Raw genomic sequence first — 26051 nt, 5'->3', positions numbered from 1 at the left:
ATACCATTGTGATTTGCTTATTTTTGTGGCTTGTAATAATGGATGGCTTCTTGGGGTGTTTTTTGCTGGTTCTGAATCACCAAATTTGAGAGACCAGCAGCAGATGTTATAGGCTGTCTCCTAAATATAAGGATCTTTGGCGTTGATGGGATGAGACAGTAAACATCAGAAGCTTAAATAGTAATTTTCTTTCCCCATCAAATTTATCACTTGTTACTAAACTGATCATTCACCATTTCAAACTGGAGTCATCCCGAATTTAGTCTTCTTCCTAATCTTGCTTTTTAACAGTCATTGTGTAATTATCACAAGCCTACCTTTTTTCAGGATTTTGTTGAAATATCTGGGATTGTACCCGTATAGTTGGGGGAAGAGGAGTAAGAGCAAGTGCAGGAGTGGCTCCTGGCTGGGGCTGGCTCCTGATTGGGGCGGGGGAATGGGGAGGTGGCAGCAAAGGATCTGCCATCCCTGACATCCACGGCCACTGGGACAGTTTTCAGCAGGATTTCCCACTGAGTTTTGCTGTCCGTGCATGATAATCCTGTGAAGCAAGTAGGGCCAACAGTATTTTTGCGTGCGTACAGTTGAAAAATCTTGTGCCCATCAACACAAAGGATAGGAAAGGGCTGGTTCCATAAACCAGGGTTGTCTTCTATCTAGTTCATTGCCATTTCCACTATAATGAAACACTGCCTTAATAATAAATAAAGTATGGACTGGAAATAAAGAGCATGCTTCTAAACACAGAGGTCATGTGCCCAGTCGGTCTAGTACAAAGGACTGTATCCAAGATCTAAGTGACGAAGGGCTGTCTTACGTGAGTGAGTACAGGGAGGGAGAGAAAAATGAAGAAAATGAAGGTCATAGGGCAACAGCCAAGCCACTGTTTTATCTGAGCTTTTCTCACTGAGTCACAGTGAGAACGTCCTCCCTTCTTGGGTCCTTGGGCTTTAGGTTTGTCCAGTTTACTGTTGTTTCTCTGTGTTCTAGAGACGGAATATAGCAAGCATTCAATTATCATTTGGAACGACTGTCATGTTTGATCCTAAGACATCATCCACACTAAGAAGCACCATTCTTAATGTACCACTAATAAAAAAACCACAGTTTTTGGACTAAGAAACAATTCTTTCTTATCATATAAAACATTACTTTTTAACTGCATAGAACAAATATTTCTTTTTCAAATTTTTAAATAGTTCGTTGTCTGAAACACCTAGGAGTTGCAGCATCCTGTCATTTTACCAAGAATGACAAGTTCACCCACAGGTTGGTGATGACCTGCATCACTATGATTACTTGTCCATCAGAGACAAGATACTTTGCATCTTCAGAGCTATACACTTTTTTATATTTTAACAACTTAGAATCAATAAAACATGGTAAAATTGTTGTATTATTTTTCAAATAATTTCTGAAAAAAACATTTGTTGTCAGCCTGGGATGATTGCTTAACAGCTACAGGCAAATGTGGTTCCTGTCCTGGTGGAGTTTAGTTGGGAAAACAGATAAGAACTGCGCTAATAATCAGTCACAAGTTGTGTATGACTCTTTATTTTGGAGATAGGGAATGACCAAAGAATACTCCTTTGAGAAGGCAGTACATAAGCTTAAAATATAAAGGGTGAGAAAGAGAAACAAGTGTGGAAATAACAAAGGGGAGAGTGTTCCTAGCAGAGAAGAATAGAACATGTGGCTATAAAGACGCCGAAAAGGGAAAGAGCTTGGTAGATTCCAGAAATCCCAACAATGGTAGGACGTGAGCAGAAAAGTTTGTGCATAGCTAGTACTTTGACCTCTTTAAACCAAAATATGTCCCAGTTTGGGTTTGGAAAAATAAATGCCTTGTCAGATATGGTCACGATGTTGCAGTTCTTAAGGCATATTTAATCTTTTCACTAAATGCCTCCTGAGGACTGGAATTACCTTCCAATAAAATCTTTTATTTAAATCCATAGTCCAGGGCAGCCCTGGTGGCTCAGCGGTTTAGCGCCGCCTTCAGCCCAGGGCATGATCCTGGAGACCCAGGATCAAGTCCCACATCAGGCTTCCTGAATGGAGCCTGCTTCTCCCTCTGCCTGTGTCTCTGCACCTCTCTCTCTCTCTCTCTCTCTCTCTCTCTCTGTCTCTTATGAATAAATACATAAAATCTTTAAAAATAAATAAATAAATCCATAGTCCATAGAAGTATTCAATGCTGATGAATTTATAGCCATATAATTATATAAAGCTGATTCTCGTTATGCATGGATTCTGTATCTGCAATTCTGCGCTCTCACTAAAGTGACCGTGTGGCCCCACATTGAGCGCACTTGATGCTTTCACAGCCACTCACAGACACGCAAAGTATGGCAAAGAATCCAAGCTGCTTGGCATGTAGTTTCTAGCTGAGTCCACACAAGGTGACACTCTGCCTTGTTGCTTTAGCTCTCATGCTGTAAACAATGTCATTTCCATGGTCTGTTTGTACCGTGTTTCTCAAATTTTTTGCTTTTTTTTTTTTTGGTGGTTATGCTGGGGGTTTTTTTTGTTTTTTTTTTTTTAATTTCTTAGAGAGAGAAAGCACGAGTGGGGAGAGGAAGAAGCAGACTCCCCGCTGAGCAGGGAGCCCAGTGTGGGACTCCCAGGATCAAGACTTGAGCTGAAGGCAGACACTCAACCGACTGTGCCACCAAGGTGCCCCTTTAGTGATTATGCTGTTTTAAATGGCCTCCAGGCCTGATGCTGAAGTGTGGGCAGTGTTCCCAAGTGTCAGAAGGCTAGGATATGCCTTATGGAAATAATACGTGTGTTACATCAGCTTCATTCAGGTGTGAATTACAGTGCTGGCTGTAAAAAAGAAAAACAAGTTCAGTGTTAATGAACCAACAGTATATATTAAATGACATAAAACAAGGTTATGTATTGATCTGCTGACAAATACATAGTGACAAGAGCCTCACAGGAACCTAACCTTATATTTCCCCTGGGAGCGACATTTCAGTTTTTGCTAATTTAGTGTTCACAGCACCTTTGTAGAACATAAGCACCGCAGATGACACGAATCCATTGTACATGTGTATGTGAATACATGATTAACGTGTTGCTGTGTAGCAAGCCACCCCAAAATTGAATGGCTTAAAATAGCGACTGTTCATTAGCTCCTAAAGTCTGTGGTTTGGCTCAGCTATGCAGTTCTTTTGCTGGATGTGGCTGGGCTTAGTTGTCCATTTGCCATCAGCTGGTCATTGATGGCCTCACTCACATGTCTGAGGATTTGGCTGGGGCTCTAAGCCACGCATGTACCTTCCAGCAAGCTAACCTCGGCTTGTTCTTATGGGGGTGGTTGCAAGTTTCCCAGGAGCAGTACAAGGGCAAGCCCCGGTACATGAGTGGTTTTCAAACCTCTGTTTATGTCTCATTTGCCAGCTCTCAGCCACTGGCCAAAGCACATATGCTCCCCCTCTTGATGAGGAGCCCATCAAAAAGGGATCGATGTGGAGAGGGGAAGAATTTATCTTCTGTTTTTATACTGTAACTCATTTATTACACACTTTGCTGGATTCTTCACATACTTTTATTGTTACTTACAAGCCAAAGAGGTAGTACTTTGTGTCAACCCTAATTGGCGCAAAAGGAAATTGAAGTTCAGAAAGATGAAGCAACTCCATAGCCAGTAACTAGCAAAGGCAGGTCACACGTGTCTGAACGATTGCAAAGTTTTTATTCTGTCTCTGTTTGCCTTCTGATAGATGAATGGTTAATTTGCCTAATTTGTTTGGTCCTGGGTAGAAAAAAACAGCAGTAAGATTAGTTTCATCAATGTAGGAACGAAAAAAACTGCCACACATTGTCTTGGAAAAGAAACTTGTCACTATTATAACATAGTGTGCATAGTCTTACTAGTATAGTGAGTTCAAGAAAATCAGGGCAGCAGTGATTTGCAAATTTGTGGTGCTTGATCTGCATGAAGGGCCTACATCCTCGGTATGGAATCTCAGTTATAATAGAATTTATTTCAGAGGACTTAAAGGAAGTTGATTAAAATATTAGAGATATTGACGTTGTCTGGAGAGATCTTGTATTTATTTCTTTTAAAAAAAAAAATCCACAATATTACCATAGCTAGGCCCTATTATGCTATTGTAATCATAGTTGAACCAAGAAGGGTGATTAACGATAGCAATTTATTGTACCTGAGGAGGAGAGAAAATAGGAGATGTTGTCGTTATCATAAATCATATCATAAATAACGAAAAAGAAGCACTCAGAATGCTTGTGTGGTGTCAGCAGCCAGCCCCTTCAGGCCCGTTAGCCCAGGATGTAGCCATAGAAACCCCAAAGTCATATTGTTATCTTAGTCTTGCTGCAGTTATGTGATACAACAGCATTAACATATAGATTAGGCCATTTATAATACTAGGTGTCATTTCAGGTTGGCTTGCTTATATAGCATTTTAGTTTTTTATTGTGCAGAATGTTAGAGAAATAGTGCTTTTTTACAGGTCAGTGTGTGTATAAGTATTTATAACACATCATCTTCACTCTGCTATTAATTTATTGTGTTATTGATTGATCGTACCATATGAATTGTCACTGCCTAATTGTCTTGTCTTTGCTAGTAATTTCTGTTTGTTTGTTGTTGTTTTTTTTTGTCAATAGGTTTATTTAAAAAATACCTACCCACTTACACACACTGAGTTGTGTTTTAAGGGCCTAATTTCTGTTACATTATAGACAGCACAATTTGAAAAATATTTTATGTGGGGATGTGGATGGGATTTTAGAAAAATTTTTTAGCCTCATTTGGAACCACAAATAAAATGTCGCTATGGATTGTTTTTGTATCACTGCTCTTCTTGCCTTTCCCAGGCATCCAATGTCTACCCACCATTTTCCAGTGACCCCAGACCCTGCTCACAACAGGCTCCTACCCGAACCTTACCCCCTGGCAGTACTTGTGTTCTAAACCTTCTTCGTCCCCAGTGTTCCATCAGGTTACTTCAGTTATGTCCCATTTTCTCAGTCTCCTTACCTCAAAAAGTAGAAGAGAGTTATTCATTTGTTAGCTTTACAGCCTTAAAAATATTTTGGTGGCAACATTTTGAAAGACACTGCCTTTATCCGAGGCATAAATGAAGTGGTCAGAATGCCAAGCACTATTGCATGTAGTCCATGAAATGTGTAGAGGCAGAAATAGCTCTGTCCTGTCCTGTAGATCATCCCACATGTACCATCGACTGCATGTAGAGATGGCCCCAATAAAAAGATCCTCAACTCTTAGAAGTAGGTGGTCAGATGTTATTACTGAGGTTTTGCAGATGAGAAAACTTAGATGTAGGAGAACTCAGCAAGCTGTGTGAGGTAGACTCATGGCACCTGGTAACAGATGGTACACGTGGTTTTGGTCTTAACACCCCCCCCCACCCTGCCCCTGGCCATGTCCTCATATCCCCGGCTGTGGCTGTGTGTATCTTGTACCAATCCCTGCCATGGCGCTTGAGCTGATGGACACAAAATGTGGTTGATTCTTAAGGATGAGAAATCATGTCCTTTTTTACTTCATATAGGATTGAACAGAGTACTTGCCACAGGGGTCTTCAGAAGACATCCAGTAGATGAGTGAGTGAATGAATAATAGCAAGAGTGAGTCCCTTCGAAGAACTGGCGACAATAAATAGCCACAATATCCAGATAGACAGCAAGGGGTTTTTTGAAAAAATATGCATTCTAAATGAATCCTTTCATATTTGTTAATAAAAGAGGAATCTATTATAAAAACAGGATGTGTAAACTAATAAGAGAATAAGTTAAGTTTCTGTCGTAATTGCTAGAAATTTTTGCATGTATATTTCTAAGAAAAATCACAAGAAATCTGATTTTAAATACATTTAACTTTTGGTGAAATACATGCAGATAGCATTTTATTGTCCGTATATGTAAAGTTTAGAAATGCAAGTATAGTTTCTGCCTATTTTGAGATCATGCCACTAAATTTTAAAGTTGCATGCATCTGTGTAGTTAATGAGATAAAAAGCTTTCAGTGCCATATGAAAACAATTTCCTTCTCCCCCCCCCCAAAGTCCATGAGCTTTTTAGATTATAGTGTTTCTTTAAAGGCATTTATTATTCTACTTAAAAAGATATTTTGTTCTAAGTCAATATTTATAGTAGCTTAGAATTAACCCATTAAAAAGCCTTTTGGTGTGTTCAGGCCTCATTGTCTTGTTTTGTCTTTTGTTTGAGAAGTTTGGTAAAGAAGTATGTTTTTTTCATTACTCATCTGGGAAATGTAGCAAGTGTGGATTATTTATTTGTGTCATTAATGAGGGAAAATTGGAGTGGAGTTTGTAGGGACTCCCCGATCCGCATCAACATCTGTGAAAGTTTTAAAAAGATGGACATTACCACAGACCCGTCCTATTTCTGATATGCAAGTAGAAGGGAACTTGGTAGTTGTTCGCAGTCACACACTGAAGGAAAATGTTAATTGGGTGAAACTGGGTGAAGGGTATTCATGACTTCGTAGTGTTCTTACAACTTTTCTGTAAGTTTGAAATTATTTCAAATTAAAAGGTTAAAATGTAATTTTGCGATCAGATATTGACCTGGAATCATGGATTGTCTAAATGAGAAGACACCTAAGAGATCATCTCTATCTCATTCTTTTTCCACATCTTATGATAAGATACAGAATTTGCTAGCCAGTTAAGTATCTTTCAAATTGTATTTCTCACCATGGTGATAAATTTGCACTGAGTCATTCACATTATTTCTCCTCATTTCCTTTTTTTGACAAACAAGAAAGCATCCCACATATATGTGCAAAACTCTGGCAGAATGAAACGTTGCTTATTTATTAATATGACAGGGTTTCCTTAGATTGAACTATAGCATTTATATCATTTATAATTGTAGATTGAAGTATAGCATATATATATGCATATATATATGTATGTAAATTGTAGTGAATTTATATGAAGAACAGGGTTGTAGATAGCGAGCATGAGCCTTTACCAGAGACTTGACTTTTTTTTTTTTAAATAAAGGTTCCTATACTGCTTTAAGTGTGGTTCTTAATGTGTCTCTTTTCTTATTGTCATATTTTTTTTCCTAAAAGCGTGGGAGTTATAATTTATAGTATTCTTTGAAGAATGATAGTAGTAATGATCAATTACAACAGATACCACAGTTTCAAACAAGTTCTCACACACAAAGGATAGTCAAATCAAAAGTCTTATCCCTATTAACGTTAGCCAAACTTTAACACAAGTAGAATAGAAAATATCAGCTTTGTTAAGAATTCCTTAATATACCTTTAGCAGCATCAACATTAACACTTGTCCAGAAGTAGCTTCCCTTACTAAAATATCTATTATCCTTAAACAGTGTCCCTAGCAGCTCTGGACTGCTTTCATTGGAGGATAGTTATTAGGCCAGATAGAGGAGGTGATATCCACTTGACCTGCAGATGCTAACTCTGGACTTACGCTGTTATGTGGTTTTTGAGAGATTATAGTGAAGAGGGTTGGGTTGTTGTTGTTGTTTCTAATCTTCTCAAAAAGGATTGCAGAGGGCAGCCCGGGTGGCTCAGGGGTTTGGCGCCCCACTTTGGCCTAGGGCCCGATCCTGGAGACCTGGGATTGAGTTCCATGTCGGGCTCACTGCATGGAGCCTCCTTCTCCTTCTGCCTGTGTCTCTGCCTCTCTCTCTCTCTCTCTCTCTCTCTGTCTCTTGTGAATAAATAAATAAAATCTTAAAAAAAAAAAAAAAAAGGATTGCAGAGTTAACTTTATAATGTATAGCTCTGTTATTGACCAGCATTATTATTTAGTAGTTTGAATAGTGAACTCTAACTAATTGTTCTAGCTAAAAAAGCAAAAACAAACCAGACCTTTCATCTGGAGAACCTGTAACTGACTCTCTTTGTGTTGGTCCAAGGGCTTCCCTCAAAGGCCCTGTCTGGGGGACTCACCTCCTAGAGCTGATCTAGATCTAGAATTAGAAGAGTAAGATATACTTTAACATATTCTAAAGGGCCCTGCCTAAGCCAAACCTTCCTCTTCCTGCTTTGGCATCATTGGGATTTATGAACTTCTGTGAGGTAGAAGGAGGGTCTTTGGAATTTAGAAATATTACAGTAATAAGTACTCTAAAATGTTTTATTCGTTCACTTGGAGAATATCATAACACTGTCTTCTTTCTCATTTTTTCATGTTTGCCTATTAGCAGTTTGAGCAGATTTGAGGTCCATCTTGTCATTCTAATAAAGATAGGGCTGGAAAGGGCTATTCAATTTTTCTGAGTTGTGTAGATCCAGGACAGGAATCTGAAAACTCCTCTGTAAAAGACCAGATGGTAAATGTCCTAGACTTGCTTGTTGCTTATGTAACCAGAGCACAGCAGAATCCAAAGCGGGAGGGTGATCATTTCTAGTTGCTCAAAAAAAGTGTCATGGGAGCGAGAACACCTGATTGGATGCTAAGAAGAGATAGTCACCAAAGTGTGGGGGGCAGAGCGTTCCAGGCAGAGGGAGCTGCATGTGCAGAGTTGCTGAGGGGAGGCCTAGAGAAACTGTCAGTCGCGTGGCTGGAATGGCAGAGTGTTTGGGACGCAGTGCAAGGTGAGGTTAATTATGGAATCAGATGATGGAGCACCATATAGGTAGTGCTGGGGAAATTGGGTTCATTTTACATTTTAGAATACTGCTTTTCAACCTGCTGAAACAAAAAAACAAAAGCCTTTGTAGAAGCTCAGTATGTGAAATAGATCATCTTAGGGGTAACCATTCCATTTGATAGAGACTAGGGGACCCAGTCTGTACTGTGTGGTGCTCTGAAGGGGCTCCACAGAACCCTCAGGCTTCAGGGAACTCCTCTGGCAAAGTAGTGCCGTAGGGACCTATGAAACGTTCTTAGGACAGGGAATGTGATAGGCTTGGATTTGTGGTTTCAGAAGATCAGCGTAGGCAATGTGAAAGACAGGAACTGGAGGCAGAGAGACTATTTAGAAGACAGAGGAAAAGTGCTAAGGATTCAAACTAACAGTAATAGCGATGGGGAGAGTGTGCTATAGGAAAGTAGAAAACTGTGTTCACAATGTGGAAATGGAGAAACAAAGAAGTAGTCTGGAAGGATGTTTCTGACTTAGGGTTGTGAACGGGTGATAGTGTCATTCTCAAGTCCTGCTAACAGTCCTTATGTCCAAATTTGTCTTGTGCTGGTCATCTTTACCTGTTCACCCAACTCTGTGTCTAGGGCTTGAGCTGATTAATAGTCATCTTCCTTCTCTGCTTATTTCTCTTAATGACTGCATGCTCACTCACCAGGACTCAGAGCCTTGAGATGGTGCTTGACTCTTTCCTCCATTCTTAGACCTAATCATTTATTAGATTCCATTCATTCTGTGTTCAAAAATGTCATCTACCTCTATTGCTTCCTGTTGTTACCACTATTCTAGTTCAGACCCGGTTGTAACTTACCTACATCAATTCAGTGACCCCTAACTTGTCACCTCTCCATTATTAGGTTACCTCCCATTTGTCATGTATGTTCTTGCCAGAATAATTTGCTAACATATACCCTGTGATTTTTCTTCCTTGTCTAAAAATCTTCACCAGGTCCAAACTACCAGTAGAACAAAGATCACTTTGTTTTTTTTTTCTGGAATTCAAAGCTTCTAAGATCTGGATGCCACCTTAGTAAGCTTACTTTGTACTACTCCCCATCTTGCATCCTACTTGCCAGATGAATTAATCCCTGGCTCCCTGTGTTCCACCTCCATCTCTTAGGCATCTATTCCCTCTCCCTATACATCACCATTCCTAGTTTCTAAATATCTAAAGCACTTACCTAATAAGTAAAAATCTTCCTTAGATCTTTAATATCACAGTAATCTGTTTCTGCTTTGAACTGCTGTAGCTCTTTATCTGTCTTATAGTACAAACCACTTTCTATGTGCAATCCACATTTTGTCCCTGTGCTAAACTGTAATATGCTTAGTTAATATGTGTAGAAAGAAAGAAAGTGATCTTAAAGCAACTTACTCAAGTAGGCAGGGCAAGTAACATTAGCCTCTTTTGAAAGGTCATGAAACAGGCTGAAGGAGTTAAGAGATTGCCTACAGCCTGTTGCTCTGTGGTGCCAGAATGCTAGCAGAAACACTCTCTCTCTAATGCCCAAGCCAGTATGTATGCCATTGCACCATGCTGTCTCTGAAAGTGGCCAACATCAAGCAAACAAAACAGAAGACATAACAGCTTATGAATCATATCCAGGTTGGATGCTTGCATTTTCTAAACTCCCAAGAATCAACATTTGTTATAAGAGTCCTTAAAAAAACTATGCTTTTTTTGTCATTTCTGAGGATAGTAGTCATAAAATAACCCATCTCCTGATCTTTAGAAGTATGTATGTGGTGGCAGGGGGCAGGGGTGCACATGTATGCACACCTGTACACAAGAAGAAGAAGGAAGAGAAAGACCATATTTAGTCAGGTTAGGAATACAGTTAAGGAAGCAAACAGGAACTACTTAGCAAACTCCAGATCTTGAAAGTAGGCCAAATCACTTGAAAAGAAAATAATCAGTCTGGATATCCAGTCACCACTCTTCAAAGAGCGATGATGTGCAAGTTTAGAAGATCCTTGAAGATTTACCACTTTACTACTCTCTAAACACTATGAATAATTCCCTTTCTTGCCTAGGAATCATATTTTAAACATCATTTTTATTTGTTAGGGTTTTCTAAATATTCCACTAATACCTCTTTTCTTTTCCTTTACCAGAAGAAGAAGAAGAGCAGGTGCCCACTGATGGTGGTACGTCAGCAGAAGCCATGCAAGTTCCCTTGGAGGAGGAGGATGAATTGGAAGAGGAGGAAATTATTAATGATGAGAATTTCTTGGGTAAGAGACCGTTGGATAGTCCCGAAGCTGAAGAAATGCCTGCCATCAAGCGACCACGGCTATTAAGCACTAAAGGGGACACGCTGGATATAGTAGTATTGGAAGCTCGAGAACCCCTCAGCTCAATAAATACCCAAAAGATTCCTCCAATGCTCTCTCCAGTCCACGTACAGGACAGTACAGACCTAGCACCACCATCACCAGAGCCACCAATGTTGGCTCCAGTTGCAAAATCACAAATGCCAATCACAAAACCATTAGAAACAAAGTCATTTACGCCTAAAACAAAGACTAAAAGTAGTTCCCCAGGACAGAAGACTAAATCGCCTAAAACTACCCAGTCACCAGCAATGGTCGGAAGTCCTATTCGGTCACCAAAAACTATATCCAAAGAGAAGAAATCTCCCGGACGCTCTAAGAGCCCCAAGAGCCCCAAGAGTCCCAAGGTTATGACTCATATTCCCCAAGCACCTGTCAGACCTGAAACACCAAATAGGACTCCTTCAGCTACGATAAGTGAAAAACTCAATAAAGAGACCATTCAGGTAAAACAAATACAGACCCCTCCAGATGCTGGGAAACTCAACAATGAGAATCAGCCGAAGAAGGCCATTGTGACAGATAAGACGATCGATGACTCTATCAATGCTGTGATTGCACGGGCTTGTGCTGAACGAGAGCCAGACCCTTTCGAGTTTTCTTCTGGATCAGAATCAGAAGGAGACCTCTTTACCAGCCCTAAGAGAATTTCAGGTTCAGAATGTACTACTCCAAAAGCCTCCACATCCTCCAACAATTTCACTAAGTCAGGATCCACTCCTCTGCCTCTTTCGGGTGGAACTTCAAGTTCCGACAACTCATGGACAATGGACGCATCCATTGATGAGGTCGTGCGTAAAGCAAAAATGGGAGCCCCTCCAGCCGTGCCTCCCGGCTTTCCCTACATCTCTTCTCCTTCGGTGTCTCCTCCCACCCCAGAACCTCTGCACAAGGTGTACGAGGAAAAAACCAAACTGCCCTCATCCGTGGAAGTCAAAAAGAAGTTGAAAAAGGAACTGAAGACCAAAATGAAGAAGAAGGAGAAGCAGAGAGATAAGGAAAGGGAAAGGGACAAAAGCAAGGAGAAGAGTAAAGAGAAAGACAAAGTGAAAGAAAAAGAGAAGGAGAAGGAGAGCACCAAGGAAACCAAGTACCCCTGGAGGGAATTTCTTAAAGACGAAGAGCCAGATCCCTATAAGTTTAAAATAAAAGAATTTGAAGATGTTGATCCAAAAGTGAGGTTGAAAGACGGCATGGTGAGAAAGGAGAGAGAGAAGCATAAAGATAAGAAGAAAGACCGAGACAAAGGCAGAAGGGATAAAGAGAAGAGAGAGCGGGAGAAGGCTAAGGAGAAGGGGCGGGAGGAGAGGCCCCGAGCGGCACCGGCGCCCCTGGTGCTGCCCCCGAAGGACGCGCCGCTGCCCCTGTTCAGCCCCGCTGCCACCGCCAGGGTCCCCGCTACCCTGCCCGCCTTGTCCTCAGTGCTCCCTGACAAACTGTTTGAAGACAAGGAGAAGCCCAAGGAGAAGGAAAGGAAAAAGGACAAAAAGGAAAAGAAGAAAAAGAAAGAGAAAGAGAAGGAGAAGGAGAAAAAAGACAAGGAGAGGGAGAGAGAGAAGAGGGAGAGAGAGAAGAGAGAAAAGGAGAAGGAGAAGCACAGGCATGAAAAAGTAAGCATCCAGCCTTGGCCGGCTCGGTCCAGAAACAGTCCCGCTGAGAGAGGCAGGTAGACGAAGGCCACGGTGGTGTCCGTGTTCTGGCTGTGCACTGCCCTCCAGTGAACCAGAGGGCGAATCATGTGCTTGTGAGATTTCATGTTAATTCTTAAGACCCCTAAACTTGTAACCAAGCCCCTCTGTGCTGAAAATGTTACAGATTCATAGCCCAAGAGGGAGCTAATCAAAGACTATAAGCCCTCTCGTAAACAGACTAATCTCTGGCAGTTACAAAAAAAAAATCCATCATCTTCACCTGTAAATAATATTTTTATAATTATCAAGTGTAGCATACACTGCTTTGTACCCAAATATCAGGTACCCAAAAAAAGACAGCATCCATTTGACAGAGGGCAGTGTTTTCAGAGGACAGAGCTAGGCCCATGGAGTCCCTCCTGAAGGAGGGTGAGCTGGGTTGGCAAGTGTTTGGGGTTATGACTGTCTACTACTTTCTGTAGCATCTCTTGTCCTCCTCTTTTCTGCTTTTATAAGATTAGGACATGTTTCCGAGTATCTAGGCTGATCGGGCAGCCTGGCTGGTGAGCAGAGAATAATTCCAGGTATTTTACAACATAAGTAAGTCAGTCTTTCATAGAGTACAGCCAAGGAGACTGATGCATATCCTGCAGGTCTGTAGAAACTGAGACCTCAAGCCATTGGACCCAGGATGTGACCTCTGCTTTTATAGTTTTGCTCTTCAGTCCATGGTTCCTTGGATTACAGTGGTTGGTTGGTCTGAAAATTTCTTTTAAATTTTCTTAAAAAGTCTAACTATTCACGGTGTCTCACACAAATTCTCAGAAACCCTTTCCCTGCCTCTTGAAAAGCAGTCTTCTTGGAGGTTGGCCAGAAAGAATACATAGTAATTTTTTCCACATAATAAACTAAGATGTATTTAACACACAGCAGATCTATTACCAGCATTTTTGCAATATTTCAAAATTCATACTTACCTAGAAAAGTTAGTTTAGCTGACAAGCACTAATGGCAGCTCTCACATCTTTCTGCCTACCTTTATGCTTTTTCTGTCCCCCTTGGCTATTCCAAAATATGAAGAAGTAAAATGGAAATCCTGATACTAAAAACTGAACATCAAGTTAACAAGACACAGAAATCCAACTCTTGTTTCCATTTTCAAAATCATCTTATCATTCTGATATTTTCATGTGGCACCTGGCACTTGCACGTACCTTATTTTCTCCTTCTAACATACCTGTGCCTGATGTCCAGCAGGTATCGTTACCAATATTTGTGGACAAGAAAGTAAGTCTGAGGGGGTGACTTGTCCAAGATCAAGGTCACACAACCAGCAAAAGCCAGGTCACTGACACAGAGATATTTTCTTCATGGTCTCGAAATGTTTATTGCTGGAGATCTTGCCCAGCAGCAGTTATCACTTACCTGTCATGTACCTAGCACCTTGGCAGCTGAGCCCTCAGTAGATCAAACAGGGTACTGTTGCTTTCATCACCATCTTAACTTTGGAAAGTCAATGGAGTTGTTTCAACGGCCATTATGACTTTGAGTAAAGCCCATCAGATTAGGTTTGTAACAGCAATCCTTGCCTTTCCACCTGACTTTGGGAAAGAAAAGTCCCTCAGACTAACTTGGTTGGAGATAAAGGCTCAGTTACAAGTTTGCTAGACTTCACCTAACAGAAGAAAACAAGTCCTTGTATCACATTTGATGGGTTAAGGCTCAGATGAATGACAAAAGATAAAAATTTATAAAAGTTGGCTATCATATAAGGCTTTCAAAATAATAAATAGTCTTGTCTCTAGAGTTAAACCTGAGTTCACAGCTTGACATTTTTAGCTGTATGACACTGGGCAAGTTACTTTTATAATAAATGAGAGTACATCTGAGATGTGCTCAGTACTGTATCTGGCACATACGTAAGTAAATGCCCAGTCAGTGTGGATCATACTGAAGATGGAGGCAACTAATATTATTAAATTTTTGAATCAACCCATAAAATATAGTAACATGTTTGCTACTTCACTGGACCAGACTAGCTAACTTACATTTGATGGGCCGGGGGGGAAGGGGGCGTCAGCTGTGCTTAGCAGTGTTGAAAAATGATCTCTCCTTCCCTGGCATCCTTTTAAAGTTTAGCTCTTCATGGAGGTAGGAGAGGATAAAGGCCAGGGCAGCCCATGCAGATGCCACTGACAAGGTGCAGAAATTGAGACATGAACGTAAACCTTGACTTCTCCTTTTTCAACTCTACATGTTCCTCCCCGAGCATCAAGACATACAAGTAAATGAAAGTATACATAGCATTGAAGAATTCCTTTACATATCCGCAGATCAAAATAAGGCACATTTTAGCTGCCCTGAGAAAATGTCTTTTGTCACAAAAATGAGGGCCACAGTGTCGTCCTTCCTTCCCATCCTGACCAGCTCACAAGAGCAACTCACAGATGTTGACCCAGATCAGCAAGCAAGGGCATTGTTTTAATAAAAGAAAAACATCTCCCCGTATTTATTTAACCTGCCTATAAAGTTTTTACCAGCCACATCCACATTATCAACACAAAAACCAGTAAAGGTACCATTAATTAGATGGAGATCTGCATGGTAAGTTGAAGGAGGCATGGGCTCTGGAATCCAGCAAATCTGACTTAAGATCCAGGGCATGTTTTGTAGTTTCTTTACTCCTTAGGTGCTCCATCTTTAAAGCAGGGATGTGGTGACATTCAATGAAAGGCAGCAAAAAAAAAAAAAAAAAAAAAAAAAAAAGGCAGCAAAACACTAATTCTTAATATTTATTGAGTAATTACTACATGCTAAACATCATGCAAGCACTACATGTAAGTTTAACTTCTTACCACAATTCTATAAGGTAGATACCATAATCATTATCACCTTAAGATGAGAAATTGAGGCTTGGAGAGATTAATAAGGTGGCCGGTGGCCCATGATCATACACCTCAGAAGTGATAGAACATGAGCCACCATGTCAACCCAGGCTGTCAGATGCTATATAATTGATGTTCTTAACCACTACGCTTTCCTACATTAAATTAAAAATGGATTAATTGAAATTATGTAAGGCACCTGGCTCAGTGGTGCATCATCAGGAGAAAAAATTGTTTTTCTAGTAGTGGTAATAATCCACAGTGTAATGATTCATGCACAATTTGTGTTCCTCATGTGCAGTAATATACACTAGTCAAGGTTAGGAGTCTGATCTTTCAGCTCTTTAAAATAGAACCAAACTAACTTTTTATGGAAAACATATCAAGAGCAATTATGCTGTGCAGTCACAAGCATAACATGATAGCTTCGGCAGTGATAAACCTGATGGTATATTTCAGAGCAGTTAAAATTCTCTGTTTGTGCTTGTGTCAGTGTGTGTACCACATGACTTGGATTTTTGGAGTTTAGAGGAATGTTACAGGACTACTTTAGTTCAAATTGACTTTTGGTATTTTTAAGTGTTTTTTAGAAGGAGGATTACTGTGAAAAAATTAAATAAGAAAATATCTCATTTGTTACTGGAACTGAACAGTTGTCCATATAACCTGATACAGAATGTAAACCAAAATCCACCTGTCAAATTTGAAAATATGTTTTTATGCCCTTGATCTGAGAAGGCACAGTAGAATGTCATCCAAACAATGATGATGTCACAACCTGCAGATAAATAGGCCCAGTGCTGGCCCACCGAAGATCATGGGCTTTGCCAGTCAGACCTACTTAACTATGAATTCTGGCTCTACCACTTATTAGTTATTCACCAGCCTCTTCAAACCTCTCTGACCCTCTGCTCCCTTCCCTCTGTCTCCTTCCCAGTCAATACCAAGAAGAGATGGCATCATCATAAAGTATAACCTCTGCTTAGAAATGAGTTTCATACCTTCTCCAAGAATATTTTGGCTTATAGAGGCCTTCTCTTTTCCCCTCTCATTGAAGACTCCAAGTGAAGACCAGCTGGTGTCATTTAAGATGACTCTTCAGTATTTCCTTAAAACAAGTCAATTATATTGATGATCAACCCACAGATAATTGATATTTGCTAAATGGAAAGGTCGTAAATTCTGTAAAGGATTCCCCCAATTTTTATCCTATATATTGATGAATGTTATTTTGAGCCAAAATCAGCTACTGGATGAACTAATCCAGATGGTAAATGATACCATCTGCTGGTATATGATACCATCACTAAGCTGCTTAGTGAGTGCATATGAGCACCAGACCTGGCCAGAATTCTATGAATTAATCCTCCCAAAAGCTTGGAGGGTTTGGTGCTGTTACTGCTATTTTGAGTTGAGCAAACTGCATAGAAAGGTCAAGTAGCTTGCTGTAGCTGATGGGTGGAAGAGCCAGGACTTGGCCCCAGGTCTGCATGAGTGGTGTCTGTGTTCTTTGTCACCCACAACACCCTTCTCAGTTAGTCACCTCAGATGAGAGGAGCTGATGAGAAGGCTAACCATAGTTTCACACTCAGAAATTAGGTGAACATTTTGAGTTGAGAAAATTGTAGTCCCTGGAGAGACCTTAGAGAACTCCTCTTCAACCACTATATTTCAGAGTATGGGCGATGGCGATCTTTTGCGCTTTAATGACTTCAGTAATCAGAACAATTACAATGGTTCATGGTTCTTTAATCTAGCTCCAACTCCCTTAGCATTTGCCCTCAAATAATCTTTTATTGAACTTAAACAATTTGTTCTTTAGAGAACACCAAAGAGTCCTACTGGTTGGATAAAGGTTGGACAAAAGGTTGCCATTGTTCCTCCATCTGTTTAGAACAAAGTACTTTCCTTTCCAGTTTTTTCTCATCAGCTCTCATCATTAACTAGTGAAATGAAGGATTTTTACTCAATCCAGTAGCCCAGTAAAAAGAGGAAGATACTCTCTTCCTGTTTCTTACAACTCTCTGTCCCAAAGGGAAGCCAGTCACCTAACATTTTCTTGAGTGTGTTGGAATCAGTAGCCATTTACCAGAGACCATCTCCAGGTCTGGGTGTGAATGAACTTGAGCGAAAGCAGAATCCTGCCTTCTGTTTCAGTTTTCCTTGCTGGATTCCACTTGTCATACTTGACCACACTGTAGAATTTCCTTCTGACTGTCTTTTTAATGTCTTAAACAGTTTATCAGTACTGAGACCACGCTTCTAAATTGAACCAATGTAAAGACCTTAATTGCTAAGAAAGACAATACGATGCTCACCAGTCATCATAATTCCACATCCAAAATGTTAGCTTATTAAAAATAGCTCTTCATCAGTACTATTTCTGGATATTTTGCTGACATATTAGCATAGATGGGAATCTGAACTAGCATTCGCTGAACTTGCTATTCCTCTATCTAGCACACATTTTTTTAAGTGAAAGAAGTTTAACGTTAAAAAAAAATAGAAAATAAAAACTTGGCCAGATTATATTGACAAAGCTGCCCATTACCTTTGCAGAAAGTCCCTGTCAGAAGATAAACTTTAAAGCTGGAATGCATGAAAGAGTTCCAAGATAGAATTTAAATTTAAACTGATTCTTTATAGATAAGCTTTTTAAAAATCCACCTCTTTGCTTCAAGTCAGGATTTTAAAAATAAATTTCCCCTTTAAATCTCTTGAGCGATTTTCATTTTTTGCAAGGCCGCACTGCTGGTGTCCTGGAAAAATGGAGAGTTAGAGCTTTATCAGTTGGTGCCCTGAGGTATGTGGCAAAGAAGCTAAATCCTTGAAGATTAGCAAAAAAAATGCAGCACATGGCAATAAGGGGCTTATATGACTACTAGTATTAGTTCAGGTGAAAGCAGTATTGCTTATACATAAAACTGGACAAATCCACTGACAATGTATTTTTAGTTAGCTACAAAGGAGTCTTCTATTACTGGACTTTGCTCTTTGGTGGATTGGGAAGCTTAGTAATCCACTGTAAATGCTCTGCGCGCCCCAATTCTCAGCTCACTCTCAAGTGCAGTGCTTTTATTTTAACCCTTAGAAGCTCATGTTGTCCCCAGAGTTTGGCTTCATGCCATTAAAATGTGGCATTAGTCGAATGGTTTTAAGTAATTCCAAATAATTGTCATTTGTTTAGTGATTTCTGAGAAGGACATGTGAGAAGTTACTTTATGAATGCAGGAAATGTCTTTGTTTTTATTTTGGTAGGCATTTTGGATAAAGTTAATGTAAACAGAAGTCTGGTAAATTCTAATTTAGAAATGATATTTTGTGTATCTGTATTATTAGCATCCTCATTAATATTTTTGAATATTATCCGTAGGTTAAATCCTATTTAGCTTCTTTAAGAATGAAATTGATGTTTTAAGTATTTGTTGGGAGAGCTACTCTCTGTCCTGGTTTGCCTAGGACAATCCCAGTTTACACACTTTTTTGGCGTAAATAATAGCTCCTACTCTCACTCTCAAAGATGTCTCTGGATGATGTGGTCACCCTAATTTTACCCAAGGAAAAGTTTGGAGCTAAGGTAACAGGGTTCTGAATCATTCATTAATTCCACACGTTTACAAAATATCTTTTTTCTTCAGGGCACATATATACCATTTTTAATTGGACTTACAAGATGTATCTCTGTTTTTGTTTGCTTCTTTTTTTACATATAGTATCATTTAAACTTTTTAAATAGTATAACATAAATAACCATGTCTTGATTCTTTTACCTTGACAAGTTACTTAAGATGGCATCAACAACCCAGCCAGTTTAATAAGCACCTCTATTTACATCTTAAAAAGAAAAAAAAAAAAGCCAGTTTAGTTGAATGGAGGTGAGGCCAAAGTCAATCACAATTTCCATATAAACTAGTTAGCCTTACATAGAGAAAAATGATTTTACAACCAACCCTGGGGGCACGTGAGTGGGTCAGTTAGTTAAGAATCTGACTCTTGATTTTGGCTCAGGTCATGATCTCAGGGTCATGAGATTGAGCCCCAGTCTGGCTCTGCTTTGGACATGGGTCTGCTTAAGATCCTCTCTCTCCTTCCCTCTGCCCCTCACCTCTCCTGCCTCTCTCTCTCCCTTTCTAAAAACAACAACAACCAACACTAGCCATTTCACAAATATATGTCATTCATCATAAAAGACATTTACAAGAAAGTGAGTAGCCAGCTCCATGTAAGACACCACCATTACCGGAACAAAGGACTCGGCAACATGGTAGAGGTGAGAGTGAACTTAGTGTCAGGAGACCTACAGGTAGATCATTTACTTACTAAACAGAGTTCAAAGAGCAAACTGGATCACATATATGGAACACACTTGGTGCTATGCAGGTGTGAGTTATGATTATTGTGTAGTGTGATATGGACCAAACGACAGTGTGAAATATGGTAATGGTAAAGATCTTTTTCAAGGTAGAGAGCTTTATTTTTAAATAAAGCTTAAGGAAGGGTTAAGTGATTAAATAATATTGCAGGCTGAAGGAATGTGGAATATTACTCATAATTTATAACCATATTACCCTAAAGTTTTTTAGAATTAAGGAAATATAGGAACTGTATGTAATTTTCCATTCTCTGAAACAAAACAACCGAATCCAATCCTAGTTTTGCTCTTTGTGTGACCTTAGAACAGAAAAAGGAAAAGGAAAAATGATTGCTTCATATATGATACCTTTCCCTGTAAAACAGAAACCATAATGCCTACCCCCTCATGTTTGTTTAAAAAAAAAAAAAAAACTCTATGAGAACATCTAAAAAATATCCAATCACAATGCCTGGCAAGCAGCAGGCAGTTTAAAATGTTTGTTCTGGATATATTTGTCTGTTCTCCTACAGATAATACAGAAAGGTGAGAAAAGTAGAGAAATCTTAATAGTTTACAAAATAGACCAAACTATTGGTTTTTCAGATTTGTTTAGATACGGAACCCTCTGTTAAAAAAGAGTTGGAGGAAGTGGGTACAAACCCTAGCTAGTTATCCATGGGTCTTGCTCTTATTGCCCCCCCCCCCACCCTCCGTGGCCCTTGGTCCCCTAGAGCCTTAAGGAAAACCACTGGGATATACTGTCCAAAGAACTGGGCAAGTGGATGAGACATGCATCAAAAGTGACCATTTGGAGGAGCAGGCTTTCATGAGAAAGTTGACAAGTTAAAGTTTAGATGTGGTGAGATGAAACGCTTAAAGGATATTGAGTTGAAAATGTTGAGTAGGTAATATTCTATTGTGGTCTTGGGCTCAATCAGTGCTAGTCTAGAGATGGAAATTTTGAAGTCATGGCATATTGTAAAACCTACCATTGAAACCATGAACATGGATAATACACCCACTGAAGAAAGTGTAGAAGGCCAAGAGGACGTGGTCAAGCAGAGGACTTAGTAGAGGAGAAGGAAAGGGGGCCAGTGAGACCCCCAGTGGAAAGCATACTAGGACATCAGGAAATGACTGATTTCCAGGTTTCAGTGGCCTGGTTGGGAGAGAAAGTAGATTGGAGCAGATTGAAGAATGAGTAAGTGAAGAAGGAGACAATTGACAAGAGTCTGATATAGGAGAGGTGGTCAGTAGAAGGCTGAAGGGCAGGCAGGTTTTTTAAGATCGTTGAGCATATTTAAAAACTAGTGGAAAATCGTGGCACTATGAGGTTGAAGATGCCTACATAAGGAGGACGTCTCCTTAAGAGACCAGAGAAGCGGGACTCTGGTACAGTATCAGGTGCAGAGAAGTCTGTAGATCTGCATGGGCTGAAGAAGTTCTGCCTGGTGGCCTCAGTGCTTTCTCCGGTGGAGCTGGAGGGACAAAAGTAGAAAGGAAATCACAGGATAGGTCTTGAAAGAGGTAAGAGTTTGAAATTGTTGCTTCAGACAACTTCTTTGATTGTGTCTCATGCACTGACTGTGTGTCAGCCCCTATGATAGGCACAACAAAGTAGCAGTAAGCTAAACCGAGGTGGTCTCTGTGCTTACCTGGCTTGGCAGGTGATCCAGATACACAGTGTTGAAGGCAGAGACGGAATTGGAATTTCTGCTAAGTTTACATGATCTTTAAAATTTTCTTTGGAATTACTTGAGGGCCTTGAGGATGATTTTGAATTGGTTCTGGACAGATGGCAAAACAACCCAGAGACAGAGAGTTGAAGGTGTTTGAGCTATTAATTCAGTAAGTATTTGAGTGCCTCCCACATGCCACTGTTCAAGAGAATGGTCGAAACCACAGGTATTGACATGATGATGGATTTAAAAAAAAAAAAACTCAAAGGAAATAGTTAAAAATATATGAAAAAAAAATGGTAAATTTGATCTATGTGCAATGTATTAACTAGATGATATAATATATTGAGCATTATGTTATAGATTCATTCCCCTTTAGAACTACCACACTGTCCTATTAGGATTTAATTCTTGGGCTTGACATATTTTAAGTCAGTGGCTTGCAGCTAATCATCACAGTAACTAGCAGCGACTGTTGGCATATGGCAGGGCCCAAGGCCAAGGATGTTGAACATCTGGCCATGCCTGCACCGTTCCATTCAACAAAGGACTGTCCCACCAAAAATGCCAGTCAAACACCTGTTGAAAATCTCTGACATTGATGATATTTGGAGCTACAGAGCTTTTGTTCAGTTTGTTCATTCAAAATATTATACCGTGAACTCTTCACACCAACACGTGTGAAGAACCCCTTTAAAGTCATACTTGATATTTGACCATTAGCTCAAATATTTGCAAAGGTCTTCAGTTTATTCAGCAGATGTTGCCTTCACTACAAATCCTTCTATAAAGGTCTATTTTTTCTTTTGCAGATCTGTTGACCACAAGCTAAAAACAGAGCAGTTTAATGCTGCAGTTACACTTGGTGTTTCCATTTTCTTATATGATGATGCAAACTTAGGATGAGTTTATGTTTTTCAAGTTCAATAAACAAATACATTTTAGCTTATAGGTGCAGATATCAGTGCATTTTTTTCTACTTTATTAAGTCTGGAAATTAATGTTCACCAAATGATCTGGAGGAGTTTTTGTTTAAAAATTCTAACCATAAAATCCAAGAAATTAACCAGAACTAAGAAAATACAGAAATAACTCCCATAACTTTCACGATGTAATTCAAGTTTGTAGAATTTCTCACGAAGCCAGGTAGCCTTTGGTTGTTAAAAAAACAAAATAGCCCAGATGGTCCTTGGATCTAGCATTTTAGCCACATTCAGGGCTTAAACTGGCTTATCAGGTTTGTGGAGATGAGGAAGTAGAAGAAGGAGTAGGAGGAATTTTGTCGAAACCACATTTAACTCTAATGTAATAACTTCAACAGATAAAAGTGGAGCCAATTGTTCCAGCCCCAAGTCCAGTCATCCCCCGATTGACTCTCAGAGTTGGTGCTGGCCAAGACAAGATGTAAGTATAAACGTTTTCAATTAGAGTGAAAGAAATTGAACATAACCTTCCCTGCTCTTTCCTAATGGGTTTAGAATCTCACCTTTTCCAGAGATGAACACGGAGGATCAAGCTTTCCTTTGAGAATTCTTCATTTTCAAATTGTATCGGTTTCTTTCCTCAGAGTAAATGCTTACTGCTTTCTTTGACCTAGAGGATCCCTTCTTTCTTATTTTCTCTCTCTTCTTTAAACACATGACATGGTGTCTGAGTAATTCTGAATGTCCTGGTTATCTGAAAAGGAAGAAACTATATGTTGAGTAGACTGACTGCCGTATTCCATCCGGGTGGATGTAATGTTATACCTTCTCAAGTATGTATTCTCTACTCACCATGACAAAGAATGGAGATTCTCATGGTTTTATTCTGTACCTGAAAACAAAGAGACTGCCAAAGGTTTAGTGAAACAGTATATAATAGTAACAACCAAAGTCTTAATTATCTGCCCATTCGTTCATTCAAGAGAGGACTAGAAATGTAAACCCTGTGTTCACTGTTCTTAATTTTCACAGAATCATCCTATCATCAGCCCACCCTGCTTTAAAGTGAGTTAGTTGCCTTTGTTTCTTTTATTCATTTTGGAGCTACAAATTAAGGCCTACAGTACTCTTATGTGATTTTAATAAGGTGATAAAACAGTGATTTCTTTGTAAATTATGTTAAAAATCCTTCTTGTATAAGTCATACTGTTTATCATTTAAATGAATCCCATAGGCTGAAAGTACTGGCTTATACAACTTATTTTTCACCAGTAAGCCTGAAAATGGATTTGTTTACATTGTAAACAGTCAAATATTATGTAGAAAATGGGCTTACAGGGCACTGAGTTTTCATTCAGATTTTACTGTAATGATGGCAGTAGGAGCCATGCACTTATATAGTAGGTAGACAACAGAAAACATACCTTGTGTTCTCAGTGGTTCATTACATCTTAAAAGTTTGTATTTTATGCTGCTGCTTGTGCTAACTCCAAACAACACAATGAAAAGGTCTAATATCATTATGATGAATGGTGCTGTAGAGGCAAACATGGTTCCAGGAAAATGTATGTTCTTCTGAAGATTGAAAGAAAATCCAGATAGTTCATCCTTTTTTTACCCAAATTATTCACATAATTTCCACATTACTTTTTTTGGTTTTATCAGTAAAAACCTAGACAATGGGTGGTAGTGTTACTGACAAGCTTAGACAGTGTAACAAAAATACTGTAAATTCAGCTCATTTTATGCAGATACCGGTTTGACCCAGGCCCTCAATCTATTTTACCTACAAAAAATTTAATAATGTCCACCTCCCTCCACCAATAGAGGACAGAAGGCTGATTAGCAGGGAGACCTAGCCAGAGCAGCTATTGATACCATCTTTTTGGAAATTCTGTACCTGGGCTCATTCCTCTAAAGAGAAGATATTATTTATCATTCAACAAATGCTTTTCTCTTACTAGTTCACATTTATTACTGTTTTCTCAGTAACTCACTATTACTTAATCCTTACTTCCACAAAAGAGTTTGGCTTACTCATTCCCTTTGGAGAAAAAAAGGTCTGTGAAAAGACTTTGTTTTTTGTTTTTTTAAAAAACTTTGATAATTATATGCATCTCATCCACCTTTAAGCATCTTCCATTCATTCTCTTGACTATCTTTCTCCTCTCAATAAATCACTCATACACCTGAGACACTGGGAAACATGAAAAATAGATCCTGTTATCGGGACGCCTGGGTGGCTCAGTGATTGAGCATCTGCCTTTGGCTCGGGCCATGAGATCGAGTCCCGTATCAGGCTCTCTGCATGGAGCCTGCTTCTCCTCCCTCTGCCTGTGTCTCTGCCTCTCTCTCTCTCTGTCTTTTGTGAATAAATAAATAAAATCTTAAAAATATATATATATCCTATTATCCTGGAACAGACTGTCCAGTATTAGGGAAATTATAATGCTCAGACATTCTAGACAAATTGACCATGAAAGTATAACATTATATAATATGTGAACTTTCAAATATTTAGGTAAATAACCCCCATGTTATATGAATAATTAATCACTTGACCAAAGTCAGGCACAAGGAAATACTTATAATGAACAAAGGAATAAATTAAGTGAAATAGATTACATTTTAAATTAAAATAAGAGTGAAAAAGAGGTCCAAGTCACATAGTAATAGGATTTTATGTAAAATATATCTTAATCAGTAAAGACTTTTTTGTTTTTTGTTTTTTTAATTTAAATCAAGGATCAGCACACTATGGCCCATGAGCCAAAATAGCCAGTTTTTGTATGGCTCACAAGCCAAGAATGGTTGAAAAAAATTAAAAGAATAGTTTATGACACATGTGAATTATATGAAATTAAAAGTAATCTTCTATTGTCGTAACATAAAGATGCATGGCTTATTCCACAGCGGTAATAATGGAAAAGAGGGGGCAGATTCATATAAATGTGCCTTTACTTAGTTTGTACACACTTGGTGCTACAGGACTCTTTTGAAGTGAAATTAATGAGCAGAGTGGGATTCAGAAAGGGGGGTCTGAATCGTCCGGGGGAAGGGGTTGTTTATTGCTAAAGAACAAGCAGAGGATTAGAGTCTTTTGAAATTATGGGAAAAAGGAAAAGCTTTACAGGGTTCAAATTATACCCTCTCATTGGAAGATCTTTAAGACAATATTTAGTTTCTAAATTTTCCTAAATAAAGAAGGTCTTCTGCCCTTGATCTGGAAAAGTACTTTGAGGTTAGATTATTTCCTCTGTTCTCTGATGTTAGTCCTCGTAGCAAGACAGACACCTTGTTTTTGTCTTCACTTAACATGCCTGGAATCTGTATTTGAAAGGGTGTGTAGGAAGTCAAGCACCTCCACCAGATGAATGTTAAAATCCCAGATGACTTTGCAGGGACCTCAGATTCTTGTGCCATGCCCCCCAGTAATGGGCATCCAGGGTTGCCCTTAGGCAGTAATGAAGATGAATAGAGAACAGTGGAATAGTCACCCTGAAATTACAGTCTCAGCACCTGTGACGTTCGTGAGTAGTGTGAGTGGGAAGCACACTGAAGGAAACTGTCTGGTAGGTCGCCGCTTGGCCAGGAGC

The 26051-nt window shown here is 39.4% G+C and overlaps 1 protein-coding gene across 3 annotated transcripts in view; it reads left to right on the top strand.

Annotated features, from left to right (window-relative positions):
- Positions 1–26051, top strand: part of TAF3 (TATA-box binding protein associated factor 3) — a 180172-nt gene that overhangs the window by 122181 nt on the left and 31940 nt on the right. For all 3 annotated transcript variants that reach the window (XM_072825874.1, XM_072825876.1, XM_072825875.1), the window contains 2 exons: positions 10765–12593; positions 22854–22936. In XM_072825874.1, coding sequence (XP_072681975.1) covers positions 10765–12593; positions 22854–22936 — 1912 coding nt within the window. The remainder of the gene's footprint in view (positions 1–10764; positions 12594–22853; positions 22937–26051) is intronic.

Source organism: Canis lupus, chromosome 5 (assembly GCF_048164855.1).
Source record: "Canis lupus baileyi chromosome 5, mCanLup2.hap1, whole genome shotgun sequence".
In the NCBI taxonomy this organism is placed as follows: Eukaryota; Metazoa; Chordata; class Mammalia; order Carnivora; family Canidae; genus Canis; species Canis lupus.
Note: the sequence above shows the minus strand (reverse complement) of the source record. Positions and strands in the feature narration are given on the sequence as shown.